Here is a 16,306-nt window from a genome sequence, read left to right as displayed (position 1 = left end):
CCAGTGTTTGCTGTTTTATTATTAACTATTAGAGAGGTTATATCGTTTTGAGAATTTTTTGAGAAGTGTTTTTATTTGAAGAATATTAAAAAAAAATGAAAACAACTGAGTATTTTGTTAGAGATTTTGATATTGACGTACTTGATACCACTTTACAGCTAAGTCAAAAAATTCAAGGTGATGTTGGCTGTGTAGTGTGGGATGCTGCAATTGTTTTGGCCAAATATCTGGAAAAGCTTTTCGAAAAAAACCGTGAAACGTTCAAAAATTTGAATGTAATCGAATTGGGATCTGGAGTTGGCTGTGTAGGCCTGACTGCTGCTTGCTTGGGGTAAAAATCCTTCTATAATAATTATTTTCAATTTAATTAGGTGCAACAATGGTTAAAATATTACCAATCTAGTTTGTCCTGAATTAGAGTAATTAGACCATAAAATAGAACTATAATAGTTTGATCTATTTCATCATGGTCGCATTCATTTTCACACTCCATGGAGGGGGAGCTTTTTGACGTCACAATGATGTAATTTGACAATTGGTCAAATTATGGTTTTGCCAAATTACGTCATTGTGACGTCAAAAACGCCCTGCTCGCTCCATGGAGCTTGAAAATGAATGACCCTCCTATGAAGAAGCGTTTGTGATTGGTTGGTTTTCACAAATGTCAATTATTCAGCTCTGTTCTATATTACTCATCTCATTTTAGTATATTACACTCTCTTTCCTCGTCTTTCAGCCATAATCTTAAACTATAAACATAAACAGACCAGAGAAATATGAAAGTTATCCTGATAAAGCCCTGGTCAAATGGAATTTCTTCCTAAGGAATTTTATTACAAAATCCCAATTGCACTAAATTCAGTCAACCCTTTACTTTTGCAATTTTGACAGTTTATAACTCGGTTATTTTGACAGGTATCGAGGGACTTTTATATCAAATTGTAGCCCTAACAGTGTTTCTGGAATACCTGTCAAACAACACGGTAATTTTATCACAAATCCCCAATTGCCCTAAATTGAGTCAATTCTGTAATTTTGCAATTTTGACAGCTTGTAACTGAGTAATTTTGACAGGTATCAAGGAACTTTTTTGTATCAAATTGTAGCCGTGAAATTCCTCATTAAAATGACCTACAATGTTTCTGGAATAGCTGTCAAACAACACGGTTATTTTATCACAAGTTCTCAATTGCACTAAATTCAGTCAAACTTGTACTTTTGCAATTTTGACAGGTATTGGGGAACTTTAATATATAGAATTGTAGCCCTAAGATTCCTCATTAAAATGACCTACAATGTTTCTGGAGTAGCTATCAAACAATGCGGTTATTTTATCACAAAATCCCGATTACACTCAATTTGTTTCTCCCTCTGATTTGACGCTTTATGGAGCAAATGTGACGAACTGTCAAACATAATTTGACAGTATCTTACTTTAATTAACTGTCAGATAACATCATTGCCACGTCCCATTTGCTCTGCTGTGTGCACCATCCAAAAGAGCGTGAAAACGGATCGCGGAAAAGTTTCCAATAATCCGCACAACACCATTTGGTTTTCATGAAAAATGGAACCACATACCCAATAAGAAACCTGCTGCATTTATAATCTGAATAAACATATTTTAGAGCAAATGTTTTACTAACAGATTTGGAAGAAACCCTCCCTCTTTTGGAAAAAAATATTAAAAACAACGAAAACCAGTTGATAAAATCCAATGGAACAGCTCGGGCTAACGCACTATCTTGGGGCGAACCTTTAACATTGGAAGGACACAAGTCACCGGATCTAGTCCTGCTTGCAGACTGCATTTACTATAAACAAGTAAGTTTGTAGTGCTAAATCCTGCAACTTTAATATCCTCCATTTCGTTTCAGTCTATAGATAAGTTAATAAATACCCTCAGAGACGTGGCTGGCGTGAATACGGTATTTTTATTAAGCCAAGAATTAAGGGAGAGTGATATACAGAAAGAGTGTTGGAACTACTTCAAAGATCAGATTACCAAGTACTTTAAAACTAGATTAGTACCTATGGAAGAACAAAATGAAACTTTTAGTAGTGAGGATATTGTGTTGATTGAATTTAAAAGCCTGTAATTTAACTGGTAGTTGTATTAAGTACATATTCACAAAAAATACTAATTAGCGTCATTAATTAAATAAAGCTTTTCTCAGGGAGAAAATAAGGGTAACATTAAATTGTTATTCTATCACATTTTTTTTTAATCTGAAGTTTTATTTGGTGATGAGTGTTCTTTGGTTTTTATGTTGACTTCCCGCTTGTTTTTTGGTTTTGATGCGCGAATATTGACTATGTTTCTCACCTTTTCCGAATGGTGTATAAGGTCTCGCTTTCGTTGCCACTCGGCATATTTCAGCTCTTCTTTTCGTCGTTTCCGGTCTATGTAACCGATAATGCAACTAGCCGGTATCCACAGAACCGCAGTGATCAACACTACAGTCCCTACAATGTTATCTCTCAAAAACAACAACACTTTGTTTATGTTGATGTCTTCTATAATGTCCCAGAAGCGTTCGACCACATCCTGAACGGTTTTTTCGCAATTTCCGTTATTGCAAAAACCTTGAATACAGGGAGTTCCGTCAGCTAAAATATCAGCCGAATCCACAGGAGAACAGGTCTCGTTAATGCTCGATCTACAGCACCGTTTACACGCATTTTCAACTGAAATCAAAGATTATTTTAGTAAAACTAAACTGCTCGTCGAAATAAATGGCAACAGCATATTGTTTGCTTTTCAGCGGCGGTTTCTTCAAATTGATTAACTCGATTTTAATAATTTTTGAAAATGTTGTAAAAAGTGCCAGAGTTCTCTACAAGTGTCTAAATCCTTTCCACAACTGTTTTAAATTGCCAAAGGCCTCTAGAACCATTTTGAAAGTGTCAGAGACGTCTAAATGCTACTGGGAACCTTCTGAAAAGTTTCAGAGCCCTCTACAAGTGTCTTAAACCTTTCTAGAATGGTTCTAAAATACCAGAGGCCTCTAGGACCATTTTGGAAGTGGCAGAGACCTCTATATGCTACTGAGAACTTTTTAAAAGTGCCAGCGTCCTCTTCAAGTGCCTGAAACCTTTCCATAACTGTTTTAAATTGCCAGAGGCCTCTAGAACCATTTTGAATGTGTCAAAGACCTCTAAATGCTCCTAAGAACTTTCTAAAAAGTGATAGAGTCCTCTACAACTGTCTAAAACCTTTCCGTAACTGTTTTAAACTTGCCAGAGGCCTCTGGAACAACTTGAAGAAACTATGCTGCTGAAATAAGAGCAAAAAAGTTGCTGTCCCATTCTTTTAGACGAGCCATTTAGAAAGTGATGCCTAACTTACTGACGTCACACATGCAACTTTGCATGCCCTGAGTTTCGCAGAAGGGAATGCATTTTCCCCCCCTGCATTTGCCTCGTTCTTGACAGTCAGTGCCGTCAGTCATCGGAGGACTGCCAGGACACTCAGCCGAATAACCGGTACATCTAGACTCTTCTTCGCACGTGGTGTATTGGGCTTCGCGACATTTTACACCGCTGCGCATGTATTGACAGTTTTGACAGCAAGGCGAATTTTTGTCGCTACAAGCAGAATAATATTTTGTTCCAAAAGCTCGTTCTTGTGTGTGCTACAAAACAGCCTGACAAATCTCATTTTAGAGAATCGTGCAAGAACGCGTTTTTCAGAAATACAAAAATTTTCCGGTAATACAGTGTATCCAGAATAAGCAGGGCCAATAAGGGAATCTTGAAAACAGTTAGAGATACAGATTTGGTTACATTTTTACAGCCAAAGGGTGTATTACGAAATTAAATGACAAAATTTGCCGCCATCTAGCGGCCAATCGGGGTAACTTAGCCGCGCCCGCTCAACGTCACGTGATAGCCCTTTTCATTAGCTTTTTTTAATATTTAGTGTGTCTATACTGAATATTTCAAATAAGCTAGTTATTAACGATTTTACGATAAAGTGCACCAAAATTGTGTCAAATTATATTTACTGTTTTTTTGCAGCTTTAGTAAAGCTGTAAAGCACCATATTGGTACTATATCAATAAATTTCCTGTTATAGACTAATTGGGACCTCAGAAACTCAAATCCACATTTGTGAGATACAGATTTTGTTAAATGGGAGTTTAAAAATTGTCTAAATTCTCCCATTTAACCAAATCGGTAGCTCTAAGGTTCAAGATCCCTTCTTATCCTGGACACACACTGTTCAGTTTGTCATTACTGCGCATTTTACCAAATTTACAACCAACAATTTTAATGCTTAAACCATCTTAATTACCTGCATTTTAGATTAGGACGCAACTTGCAATTTTTATCACAACAAGGATCATTATCCTCAGTTCCTAACAGTCCAGCGTCGCACTGTTCGTTCTTCTCAACTCGCAAATTACCGCAGAAACTTTCCTCAGGTTCGGAGAAACATCGTTCCGACTTAGCTTGCAATACTTTCCTTATCGACCGTAAACTACACGGGGAAAATCTCTAAAAAAACCCGTTCAGTTACCAATCGAAAACCATTTAATCTATAAGGTTGTATTAATAATCGTTCCTTCAAGGAATCCTTTCATATCCAAGGAGAAGATTTGCAATTGGCAACAAAACAAAAACAAACCAAAGAAGAAGTAGTGAGATTACTTAGAGTGACTTTTTAAGGAAGTTTGGAGCACTACAAAATTAAACATAGTTGGCAATTACCTCTCGGAAGTGGTATGCATTAATAAATTGATCCTGTTATGCAAAAAACTGTGTGAACAAACACTGAAGTGCTGCATTGATAATACGAAACAAATACAATTTTTCATTGCTTCATGTGGGAGATTTTGAGAAGTAATTACCAACTACGTTTAGTCATTATAGCAACTTATTAACAGTTGCTGTGTGCACTGGACTAACTGGCAAACCTCCTAACTGGTGCTCCTTGAACAAGGTAATACTAATACAATTTCTCTTACAGTCATTTAGGAAAACTTAAATCTTTTTAGTTCACTGCTTCTGTGAATTTCAAAAGCATTTTGGAAATTCCTATTATGGATTTTAGATATTTGCAAAGGGACAATCAAACTCCATTTTGCTATTTCCAGCTGAAGGTAGGTACAAAACTTAAAGTAAGGAATTGCTTGAAGTTTCCTTATGTTAAGTTTTAAGGAAGGATTATTAATATGTTCCCTAACAACCCACCTTGTTGTTAACATCATATCCGCTAACACTGTAAGTGTACATTAGGTAAGAGCCGCCTTGACTAGCGCTCGGAGAACACTCTGGAATGTCCGGATCATGCTCGGAGCCCCAGTTATGGCCGAACTCGTGAGCAGTAACTAAGTCGGCCTCGCGAGTTATTACTCGCTGGCCGTAGTGGTTTCTGCTCGAACTTAAACCCGAGTTTAAGTAGAGGGTATAGCCATTTTTGAAGTATTCTGTAAATGGGTTGCTTCTACAGTTTGGAATATGTGAAATACGTTGAGCAGAAGCAAATAAGCAAGCCGACCAAACCAATACACAACACAATCAAAAAAAGCCAAAAAAAAACTTCTTTTGCTAGTTATATCATTCATATCAAAAGTACAGTAATAAGAGTAAGTTTCAATTGAAACTGTACCTTGGAAATTAAATAATATAACCTCATATTGAACAACAGAACAAATGGTAGGTACCTGGAGTACAAATACCACCAACCGAATTTCTTCTTGGTGATCCCACATAAGCAAGCCCCAAAATACCACCTTCAAATTTAAGGTCAGTAAAAAGATGAGCTAAACAGAAATCCTTGTGGGTGAACTCCCTACTAAATACCTTCGGGAGGCAGCATGGAGGAATAAAATTAATATGTAGTTAATGATGTTTTTTAACTTTACTATAAATAAGTACATTATTTACTAAGTCCTGCAACTGAACTCTCTCGAGTTTTCATAAAATACACAATCAAGACTGTTTAAGTAAAAATTCAAAATTAATATATTACTGAATATTATTCTTTCTGAAGTTTTCTGTCTGTGTTAGTCTGATCATAAAGCTAATTTACACTTAAAATTTAACTAACTTTGCTGTAGATACACCAGTTTGCAGTTACAAGCCTTTACGCCATTCTAAAAGCTTCTAAGCTGATTCAGGAGCATTTAGAAAGTTTTAGGCCAGTTTAAAGAGCATATTGAAGGTTCTGGACTGCTTTAGAGGCATTTGGAAATCTTAGATGGTTCTAGATACTGTAAATCCTCTGAAACTATTCTAGATACATACGGAAGCTGTTCCAAAGGCTTTTATGCTGCTTCAGGAGCATTTGGAAGCTTCTAGGCACTGTTTTGAAAGCTTTTGCAGTTTCTATTGTGCTGTGGAAGCTTCTGAAATCTTGTTAGACTAGTTCAGGAGTGTTTGGAAGGTTTTTGGACAGTTTAAGGAGCATATTAAAGGTTTTGGACTGCTTTAAAGGCATTTGGAAACTTAGACGGTTCTAAAAGTTGTTAGAAGCTATTCCAAAAGCCTTTGGAAGCTTCTATGCTGCTTCAGGAGCATTTAGAAGCTTCTAGACACTGTTTTGGAAACTTTTGGAGTTTCTATAGTGTTTTGAAAGCTTCTGAAATATTTTTAGAATACTTCAGGAGCATTTGGGAGGTTTTAGGGTAGTTTAAAGAGCACATTGAAGATTCTGGACTGCTTTGGAAACATTTGGATAATTTAGATGGTTCTAGAAACTGTAAACCCTCTGAAACTGTTCTAGATAGATACGGAGGCTGTCCCAAAGGCTTTTATACTGGTTCAGGAGAATTTGGAAGCTTCTAGACACTCTTTTGGAAGCTTTTGCAGTTTCTATAGTGCTGTGGAAGCTTCTCAAATCTGGTTAGACTAGTTCAGGAGTATTTGGAAGGTTTTAGGCCAGTTTAAAGAGCATATTGAAGGTTTTGGACTGCTTTAGAGGCGTTTAGAAACTTAGACGGTGCTAGAAGTTGTTAGAAGCTGTTCCAAAAGCCTTTGGAAGCTTCTATGCTGCTTCAGGAGCATTTAGAAGCTTCTAGACACTGTTTTGGAAACTTTTGGAGTTTCTATAGTGTTTTGAAAGCTTCTGAAATATTTTTAGAATACTTCAGGAGCATTTGGGAGGTTTTAGGGTAGTTTAAAGAGCACATTGAAGATTCTGGACTGCTTTGGAAACATTTGGATAATTTAGATGGTTCTAGAAACTGTAAACCCTCTGAAACTGTTCTAGATAGATACGGAGGCTGTCCCAAAGGCTTTTATACTGGTTCAGGAGAATTTGGAAGCTTCTAGACACTCTTTTGGAAGCTTTTGCAGTTTCTATAGTGCTGTGGAAGCTTCTCAAATCTGGTTAGACTAGTTCAGGAGTATTTGGAAGGTTTTAGGCCAGTTTAAAGAGCATATTGAAGGTTTTGGACTGCTTTAGAGGCGTTTAGAAACTTAGACGGTGCTAGAAGTTGTTAGAAGCTGTTCCAAAAGCCTTTGGAAGCTTCTATGCTGCTTCAGGAGCATTTAGAAGCTTCTAGACACTGTTTTGGAAACTTTTGGAGTTTCTATAGTGTTTTGAAAGCTTCTGAAATATTTTTAGAATACTTCAGGAGCATTTGGGAGGTTTTAGGGTAGTTTAAAGAGCACATTGAAGATTCTGGACTGCTTTGGAAACATTTGGATAATTTAGATGGTTCTAGAAACTGTAAACCCTCTGAAACTGTTCTAGATAGATACGGAGGCTGTCCCAAAGGCTTTTATACTGGTTCAGGAGAATTTGGAAGCTTCTAGACACTCTTTTGGAAGCTTTTGCAGTTTCTATAGTGCTGTGGAAGCTTCTCAAATCTGGTTAGACTAGTTCAGGAGTATTTGGAAGGTTTTAGGCCAGTTTAAAGAGCATATTGAAGGTTTTGGACTGCTTTAGAGGCGTTTAGAAACTTAGACAGTGCTAGAAGTTGTTAGAAGCTGTTCCAAAAGCCTTTGGAAGCTTCTATGCTGCTTCAGGAGCATTTAGAAGCTTCTAGACACTGTTTTGGAAACTTTTGGAGTTTCTATAGTGTTTTGAAAGCTTCTGAAATATTTTTAGAATACTTCAGGAACATTTGGAAGGTTTTAGGATAGTTTAAACAGCATATTGAAGATTCTGGACTGCTTTGGAAACATTTGGATAATTTAGATGGTTCTAGAAACTGTAAACCCTCTAAAACTGTTCTAGATACATACAGAAGCTGTTCCAAAGGCTTTTATGCTGCTTCAGGAGCATTTGGAAGCTTCTAGACACTGTTTTGGAAGCTTTTGCAGTTTCTATAGTGCTGTGGAAGCTTCTGAAATCTTTTTAGACTACTTCAGGAGTACTTGGTAGATTTTAGGACAGTTTAAGGATCATATTGAAGGTTCTGGAGTGCTTTAAAGACATTTGGAATTCTTAGATAATTCTAAAAACTGTTAAAAACGTTGCTAAATTACAGTTTCGTTAACCAGGCCGGAAATGTATAATTTTATGTATCTGTTAAGATTAACAAATTTCTATATAATTATGGTATGTTATGTTATGTTTTACATAAAAAATATTTGAAATCGATAGGACTGTTCAAAAATACAATAATATACAAGGTGTTCCAATTAAAATAAGCAAGTTGACATCAACTTCCGGTTAAACAGGAAGTGACAGAAAGTTATGACAGAAAATATTTTTAAAACATAGCAGTCATCAAATTTCTTTTAGTTCCAAAATTTCAAATTCCTATTAATATTGGATCCTAATAAACTTTTAATGAACGGTTTGGGTGGCTAACCCTGTATAATCTAGTTTTATTGTGTAAGGCATAATAACACAGTAAAAAATCAGTGAGCATAAAATAATGTTATTTTGTTGGTTGTGGAGTAAGTTGTAAGTTAGACATAAGTAAGTAAGTTTAAATATCTGTACTTTTGTCAAATTCTCGTCAAGAGCATTAATTGGACTCCTCGCTAACAGAGGAACAAATAATTTGAAAGTAGTTAGAACTCAAGAAAGTACATTTGCAGGACTAGCTAAATTATTTACCCGCTACCCATTCAAAAGCAAATAAATAAATAAAAAACTTTTACTTGAATTATTGTTACTGCAAATACCTCCTCGCAAATTAAGCTTAGGGGAGGCTATGTAAGCAAGGCCCAACACTACAGAATTGCCTGCTTTAAATGTTTGATGAGTAAAGAGATGTGCAAGACAATATTCTTGGTCTTGGGGTGCTTTAGAAAACGCCTTTAAAATATTGAGTTTTTAATTTTTTTTGTGGGCAAATGCTGAGGTAGTTTGACGAAAAACACTTACCTCAAGTAGATTTCTTACATCCCACTTGTCTCTAACCATGTTGTAATGGGCTTCCTGAAGTTTGATTCGCGTTGGTTCGCTATGAACCTGAATTTTTTTAATAACAAACCCCATGCCTTTGAAACCGTCCATTTCTTGTCTATCCTGCCAGTTTGTATCATTGTAAATTTTATGAACTCGGTCAATTAAGCTAATCTAAGGAATTATAATAAGCTTCAGTTGTGTCCCTGCAGAACTGCAGCCAATAATCTTACCAGGTAATTAATAGTAGTTTTCACATTACTACCACCCATTTCTTGAAAAAACCTATAGTCAGCTACTAAAAGTAAAGGACAGCGTGTCTTAGTAAATTTGTATTGGTCAAACTGATCCAGTTGACGTTTTTCAATCTGGTGAGACGTGATGTTCCCTTCATATTCAGCACCTTCTTTGACATAACCGCACATCCTAGGAGTGGCATAATCGTTGGGTAAATTTTCCGGATCCCAACTAAATTTAATGTCAGATTGTTTGTAAGTTATCATAGTTCTGTTGTCATGTTCGGCAATATGACGCCATGAGGGCTCAATATGATAGATATCATCAGGCATATGAATGTTTCCTGTCATAACACCATCTTCAATATGCATGTTCACATGAGAATCTGTCTCTCCAAACACTCTGCCTTCATAAAAGCTATCATGATCTGAACAAACAAATAATTATTACACGATGTAACAAAATTTGGGTCTCAAATAATCAGAAACAGCCATTGGAAGCTTTCAGAAAATTGGCATAAGCTCAGGGGAATTGGAAAATCACGTTTTTTGAATTTTTGCTAAAATTTGGCCTAAATTTTAGCCAGGGAAAGAAATTTCCTGTGTTTCTGTTAAGGTGAGGGTCTATGATTATCAGAAGACCTCAAAGGAAGCCAATCCAAGAATTTGAATGGGTTACCTAATACATAACATTAATTAAACCAATTTAGGCCAATTTTAAGAGTGTTTTCGAGATTTTTTAAGGATAACTTGAAATTTAAATTTTTTATTCTAGCCAAGCCCATTTAATCAATGAGCTTGGCTAGAATATCAAAAACGATCGTAAATTTAGCTAAAACATTCACTTTTACGATTTTGCAATTTTTGCTATAACCAATTTCGATTTTGCCTATTTTCAATAACTATTACATTAGTGTGTATCAAGAAAAGAAGAAACAAGAAATAGAAAAGAAAGAAATTGACCCACAGAACCGCTAATATCATATTTACAGTCAATATACAATATTAAGCCACTTACAAATATTGCCAAAAGTCCCCTTTTTTCCCTTTGTTTTCTATTTTTTATTTCTTCTTTACTCAATATAAACTAATTGTTACTGAAAATAGGCAACATTGAATTTTGTTATAGCAAAAATCGCAAAAATCCGTAAAAAGTGTATGTTTTTAGCTAAATTTACTATAGTTTATGATAATGTAGCCAAATTTTCTTTTTATATTGTTGCTGTCAATCATTTTTTTTTTTCTGTTTAATATGGACCTTTCTACAACCTTTTGTCCAGGTCCGGTAAAAAAACAATAATTTTAAGTCATCAAATCTAAAAAGTATCTGAAAAATTACATACAAGGTGACCAAAAACAGTCAATCACCATACTTTTCATGCACACCCTGTATTACTCCTGCAAACTTCAATGCTGAGTTAAGAAGTTGATTAGAAACATTTTTGGTCCCTTGCAAATTGTTTATAACTTTTTTTTTATTTAGGAAAAACTGGGTTGATGCAACAAGTTTTCAAATCAGTTGAAGTTGTGGTTCAAAATTTGAACACCCTGTAACTCTGTTATTTTTGGTAGTTCAGGGTGATTAAAACACTTAAAAGAACCATTTTGAGCTCCTCTTTCCAGTGGTGTTGAGCAAGCAAAAAATTCTATCTGAAAAATTGCCTACAGGGTGACCAAAAACTGTCAAACACAGTATTTGTAATTTTCCTGGTAAAGTCAAATATTTATTTTACTGGTACCCCCTTTACCCATCACTATATTTAAGTAGGTTATGGGTTAGGTAACCCATTCAAAATTTTGCTTTGGCTTCTGCTGAGGTGTCCTACCTCACATTGACATAAACATGTAAAACTTCTTCTTTTCATTAAAATATAAGTCAAATCTTAGTAAAAACTAAAAAAATTAAATTTTCCAGAGCTTATGACAATTTTTCTTGAGATTCCAATAGCCGTTTTACGATTATTTGTGATCCAAGAAACCCGCGACACTTTTTGTTAATGGGGCCAAATATTAAGTGTATTAAAAATTAAGTTATTATTAGAATTAAATATTTAGAATATGACAACTCACCAATAGGAATGTGGGTCTCTTCCCCATCTCCATTCACTGCATAGGCTTTAAAATTGGAATGTAAGATACTCCTTTTGGGTGAGAGTATTAGCCGAAAGTCCTTCCCATGAGTATTAAGGTAAACCTCTTTAATTTTGTTGTAAGGATGGTCACTGTCTTGCAGTCCTCTTTTTACGATTTTATGAACTAAGTCGTCTGCATGAATTGTTTCGAAATACTTTAGATTCTTGTGAATCGAGCCTGAAAAGAGCACAATGACATTGTTCTACAATGCTCAATTTGTTGAAATAAAACAACTTACCTCTAACTAAACAAAATTGTATGGACAACACAACCGGGAAAAATATTTTTAACACCATGATTAACACAAATTACACCATTTTAAGTGCAAAAACATTTAAAAAATTATTAATCACTAATCAATAAACAAAGTGACACTGACATAACCTAACTTTTTTTTGTTTTGACATTTTGGTAGTGTATCCAATCTAGTTTTCACCTGTGAATTCATTGATGTTTACATTCTCTTATGAAACTTAGGTTAGGATTTCCTCATTATTTATTTTGCTAAACCTACAATTTGCTTTGGGTGATAAAAAAAATGTAATATATTTGTTAGCTCTTGTTTAAAATGTGTAGCAATGACTCAAATAACCATCAAATTTAAATATATCGCCCTAACAGGATTGTCATGCATAGGTAAGCACACATTTTTCCTTAATCACTGCTGTTGAAACATTTTTCTTGTAGTAGTTTTAATAATCTTCTTAAAAAATATTACCACTAAACCAAAACCCGAAGGAAATAGCACGGATAAATGGAAATTTCCGGAGGATCTAGACCACGCCAGCTATTTGCTGAATGAAGCTTATAGGAAAATTGAAGCCCTGGAAGATAAAATTATTTCCCTTGAGGGTAGAGTACCGAAAACCTATCCTGATGTAAACTTTCTCAATTATTTGAAGAGAAAACGAATATTGGTGTGGTTGAGCATGAACAGGACCTTGTGCTAAAGGGTTACTTTGCAAATTGTTGTAGATCACAGGTGGAGCTGGATTTGTAGGCTCCCATTTGGTGGACCGCCTAATGAGTGAAGGGCATGAAGTAATTGTTGTGGACAATTTTTTTACTGGTAGAAAACGTAATGTGGAACACTGGATCGGCCATGAAAACTTTGAATTAATACATCATGATATTGTCAATCCTTTGTTTATTGAAGTGGATGAGATCTATCATTTAGCCAGCCCTGCTAGTCCCCCACATTACATGCATAATCCTGTAAAAACTATAAAAACAAACACTTTAGGAACAATTAATATTTTAGGTTAGTTAAGGCTGGGTAATATTTATCAGGGTTTGAGTTTGTGTTTATTTTTAGGTTTAGCTAGGAGACTGAATGCAAAAATTTTAATAGCAAGCACCTCAGAAGTGTATGGAGATCCTGACATTCACCCTCAACCAGAAACTTATTGGGGTCATGTTAATCCCATAGGTAGATTAACTAACAATAAAATTTTCATTTACATCACATGTGGTTTTTAGGTCCTAGGGCATGTTATGATGAAGGAAAAAGAGTGTCTGAGACCCTAACTTATGCTTATGCTAAGCAGGAAAATATGCAAGTCAGAGTAGCCAGAATATTTAATACTTACGGACCAAGAATGCATATGAATGATGGTAGGGTTGTGTCAAATTTTATATTGCAAGCTTTACAGAATGATGTCATTACAGTAAGGAGGTTTGGCTTATTTGATTGTTAATCTTATTATTAGCTTAATTTGATAGGTGTACGGCTCTGGAGAGCAAACTAGATCATTTCAATATGTGTCAGATCTGGTTGAAGGATTGGTAGCTTTAATGAATTCAAATTATTCACAACCTGTAAATTTAGGGAATCCTGTTGAACATACTATTCTTGGTAAGTTTGTGCTGCAATTTTTTCTGTGTGAAATAAGCTGATAATTAATTTTTATTTAAATTTGATGAGTTTGATTTTTTCTAACAATTTTTCCAAATTTGTGTAGTTGGGCTTTAATAAACTTGTTGTATTCTTCAATTTATTAAATCCTTATTTCTTCTTAAATATGTTTTTTATTATTATTCAGAGTTTGCATCAATTATCAAAAACCTGGTTGGTGGTCATAGTAAAGTGGTCCATGTGAGTGAGGTTGAAGATGACCCACAAAGAAGGCGTCCTGATATTACCAGGGCCAAACAATACCTTGGATGGGAACCAAAGGTTGATTTGAATACTGGACTTCATAAGACTGTTGAGTATTTTAGGTAAGTCTGTGTTTATTGCTTGACATTTTTAAAGTATTCACTGACTGAATTGACCTTTACTAACATATTAAAATTAATTCATATTTGAGTGTAAATGGTAAGAGAAACACTTCTTGAAATCACAGTGTGTAGTAGACAAGTTTGGTTGCAAAAGCTTATAAATAGTTTTATATTATTGGATCTTCAAATGTTGTTATTTTGGTCTCTTTCTAGCACACTTCTTGTTACTAGAATGTGTATTTCATTATTAGAATTAATACATTCCCATACTCCATTTATTAGGAGCAATCTTGATTTACACAAGCAACTTAATACACTATTCAGCATTTCAGTTGTCTGTTAATATAGCTACAATCTGTTCAGTGACTTTCTGACTGTTGTGTCACAATCCCCAGCCAAAAAAGGAATATCTGTGATTGAAAACATTTTTGGAAAGTTTAAGATATTTGTAGAGGCCTTTGGCAATCTCTAAAAGGTTTGCAGTATAGTATCTAGAATGCTCTGGCACTTTCAAAATGGCTCGAGAGGTTTCTGACAATTTAAAACAATCCTTGGAGGGTTTAAGACACTTGTAGAGAGCTCTGGTACTTTTTAGCAGGTTTTCAGTAGCATTTAGTGATCTCTGGCATATTCAAAATAGACCTAAAGGCTTCTGGTAACTTAAAACAGATATGGAAAGGTTTAAGACACCTGTAGTGAGCTCTAGCACTTTCAAGACGTCTCCAAAGGCTTCTGACAATTTAAAACAATTCTAGGAAGATTTAAAATGCTTCTAGAGGTCTGTAGGGCTTTTAAGAAGGTTCCCAGTAGCATTAGAAGGTCTATGGAACTTTCAAAATGTCTCTAAAGGCTTCTGACAATTTAAAACAATTCTAGGAATATTTAAAACACTTGTAGAGCTCTGTAGGGCTTTTAAAAAGGTTCCCAGTAGCATTAGAGGGTCTATGGAACTTTCAAAATGTCTCTAAAGGCTTCTGACAATTTAAAACATTTTGTGGAAGGTTTAGCATGTTTGTAGAGGTCTCTGGCAGTTTCTAGAGAGCTCTTGCACTTTCAAAATGGCTCTAGAGGCATCTGGCAAATGAAAACAATTCTGGGAAGGTTTAAGTCATTTGCAGAAGCTTCTGTCACTTTCAAAATGTCTCTAAAGGCTTATGACAATTTAAAACAATTCTAGGAATATTTAATTCGCTTGTAGAGGCCTGTAGAGCTTTTAAGAAGGTTCCCAGTAGCATTAGAGGGTCTATGGGACTTTCAAAATATCTTTAAAGGTTTTTGACAATTTAAAACATTTTGTGGAAGGCTTAGGATGTTTGTAGAGGCCTCTGGCAGTTTCTAGAGAGCTCTTGCACTTTCAAAATGGCTTTAGAGGCATCTGGCGAATTAAAACAATTCTGGGAAGGTTTAAGTCACTTGCTAAAGCTTCTGTCACTTTCAAAATGTCTCTAAAGGCTTCTGACAATTTTACGTCAAATAGTGACTTCAAGCGAAACTTTAGATGTTTCTAATACTCTAACAACTAACAGTACTAACAAACTAACGCAAATCTAATTAACTTTTTTTAAATAAAATAACACTATTACACGTTTCAAAGGTTTTCAAGTTTTTCTTATTTAATTTGAAGTCTTAAAAAATTCCTAACGCTTCAGTGACAATTTTGCCCACCTCATCAGACTTTCGGACTTGACTATACGTCTTTTAATAGAATTTGACTATTTAAATCACACTATAAGATAACTCACCCTGTTTATTTTCGAAAGTGATAAAAACGTGAAAATAACCAACAGTCAGAAATCACTGATCAGAACTTAACACCAATCCCAGAACATTGTTAATTAACTTTCCTTAATAAAAACAATCATTACTTACTGCAAAACAACAACTAATTTGAATATTTATTGTTGCAGACAGGAACTAAAAAGGTTCAAATACTCGCATCGAAACAAATTCAAAATAAACAAACCGATCAGCTAGAGAAGTATTTATGTACATAGATAGGTTTGTTGTTGTATTAATTGTAAGATATAAATTAGTTGTCTGAAATGTTCCTGGTCCAACCTGTATGTGATAGTATTCACTCAAAAAACTGCTACTACATATATCACAGTGCAAATTGACTGGAAGTTTTTTGTTATTACAAAATCGTCACACAAAGTTGTGTTAAGGGGCCAACGAGTCTTTTTTGGTACCTTTAAACTAAGCCTGTTTTAAGAGTAATGATGTCTAGAAGTTTTGGAATGGGTTGTTGTAAGATTAAATTGTATATACACTTGTTATGTCTGCTAACAAATTAAACTTTTCGGTTCAATATGTAAAGGACAAATTCACGATTTTTTTGTATTAGACGAATATAATCTGTTGTTTTTTCAAGGTAAGTTTGTTTTTTATATCTATTTTTTTTGATATT

General features: G+C 34.8%; 3 protein-coding genes across 7 annotated transcripts; 2 read left to right on the top strand and 1 right to left on the bottom strand.

Annotated features, from left to right (window-relative positions):
• Nucleotides 1-12: 12 nt before the first annotated feature.
• Nucleotides 13-2,226, top strand: LOC145733665 (protein N-lysine methyltransferase METTL21D-like). The gene is made up of 3 exons (XM_081986595.1): nucleotides 13-331; nucleotides 1,629-1,824; nucleotides 1,878-2,226. Exons 1-3 carry the CDS (start codon nucleotides 96-98, stop codon nucleotides 2,097-2,099), a joined length of 654 nt encoding a protein of 217 aa, XP_081842721.1. The 5' UTR covers nucleotides 13-95; the 3' UTR covers nucleotides 2,100-2,226.
• On the bottom strand, nucleotides 2,100-12,095 carry Tace (ADAM 17-like protease Tace). 4 transcript variants are annotated; one of them, XM_081986578.1, is made up of 10 exons: nucleotides 11,918-12,078; nucleotides 11,617-11,856; nucleotides 9,544-9,974; nucleotides 9,290-9,484; nucleotides 9,064-9,220; nucleotides 5,670-5,738; nucleotides 5,197-5,432; nucleotides 4,298-4,500; nucleotides 3,350-3,588; nucleotides 2,100-2,688 (listed from the first exon to the last, which is right to left on the bottom strand). In XM_081986578.1, exons 1-10 carry the CDS (start codon nucleotides 11,973-11,975, stop codon nucleotides 2,225-2,227), a joined length of 2,292 nt encoding a protein of 763 aa, XP_081842704.1. In that variant the 5' UTR covers nucleotides 11,976-12,078; the 3' UTR covers nucleotides 2,100-2,224. The 4 variants fall into 4 exon arrangements, with proteins under 4 accessions (XP_081842704.1, XP_081842705.1, XP_081842706.1 ...); XM_081986579.1 differs by lacking the exon at nucleotides 5,670-5,738; XM_081986580.1 differs by lacking the exon at nucleotides 9,064-9,220 and having other exon boundaries at nucleotides 5,670-5,808.
• A 50-nt stretch (nucleotides 12,096-12,145) lies between these two features.
• Nucleotides 12,146-16,269, top strand: LOC145733661 (UDP-glucuronic acid decarboxylase 1-like). 2 transcript variants are annotated; one of them, XM_081986591.1, is made up of 8 exons: nucleotides 12,146-12,315; nucleotides 12,370-12,596; nucleotides 12,655-12,940; nucleotides 12,995-13,108; nucleotides 13,159-13,346; nucleotides 13,402-13,534; nucleotides 13,722-13,899; nucleotides 15,807-16,269. In XM_081986591.1, exons 1-8 carry the CDS (start codon nucleotides 12,258-12,260, stop codon nucleotides 15,871-15,873), a joined length of 1,251 nt encoding a protein of 416 aa, XP_081842717.1. In that variant the 5' UTR covers nucleotides 12,146-12,257; the 3' UTR covers nucleotides 15,874-16,269. The 2 variants fall into 2 exon arrangements, with proteins under 2 accessions (XP_081842717.1, XP_081842716.1); XM_081986590.1 differs by having other exon boundaries at nucleotides 12,148-12,315; nucleotides 12,367-12,596.
• The last annotated feature ends 37 nt before the right edge of the window (nucleotides 16,270-16,306 follow it).

This window comes from Ips typographus, linkage group LG9 (genome assembly GCF_016097725.1).
Source record: "Ips typographus isolate SLU linkage group LG9, UJ_Ityp_2.0, whole genome shotgun sequence".
NCBI classification, from domain to species: Eukaryota; Metazoa; Arthropoda; class Insecta; order Coleoptera; family Curculionidae; genus Ips; species Ips typographus.
Note: the sequence above shows the minus strand (reverse complement) of the source record. Positions and strands in the feature narration are given on the sequence as shown.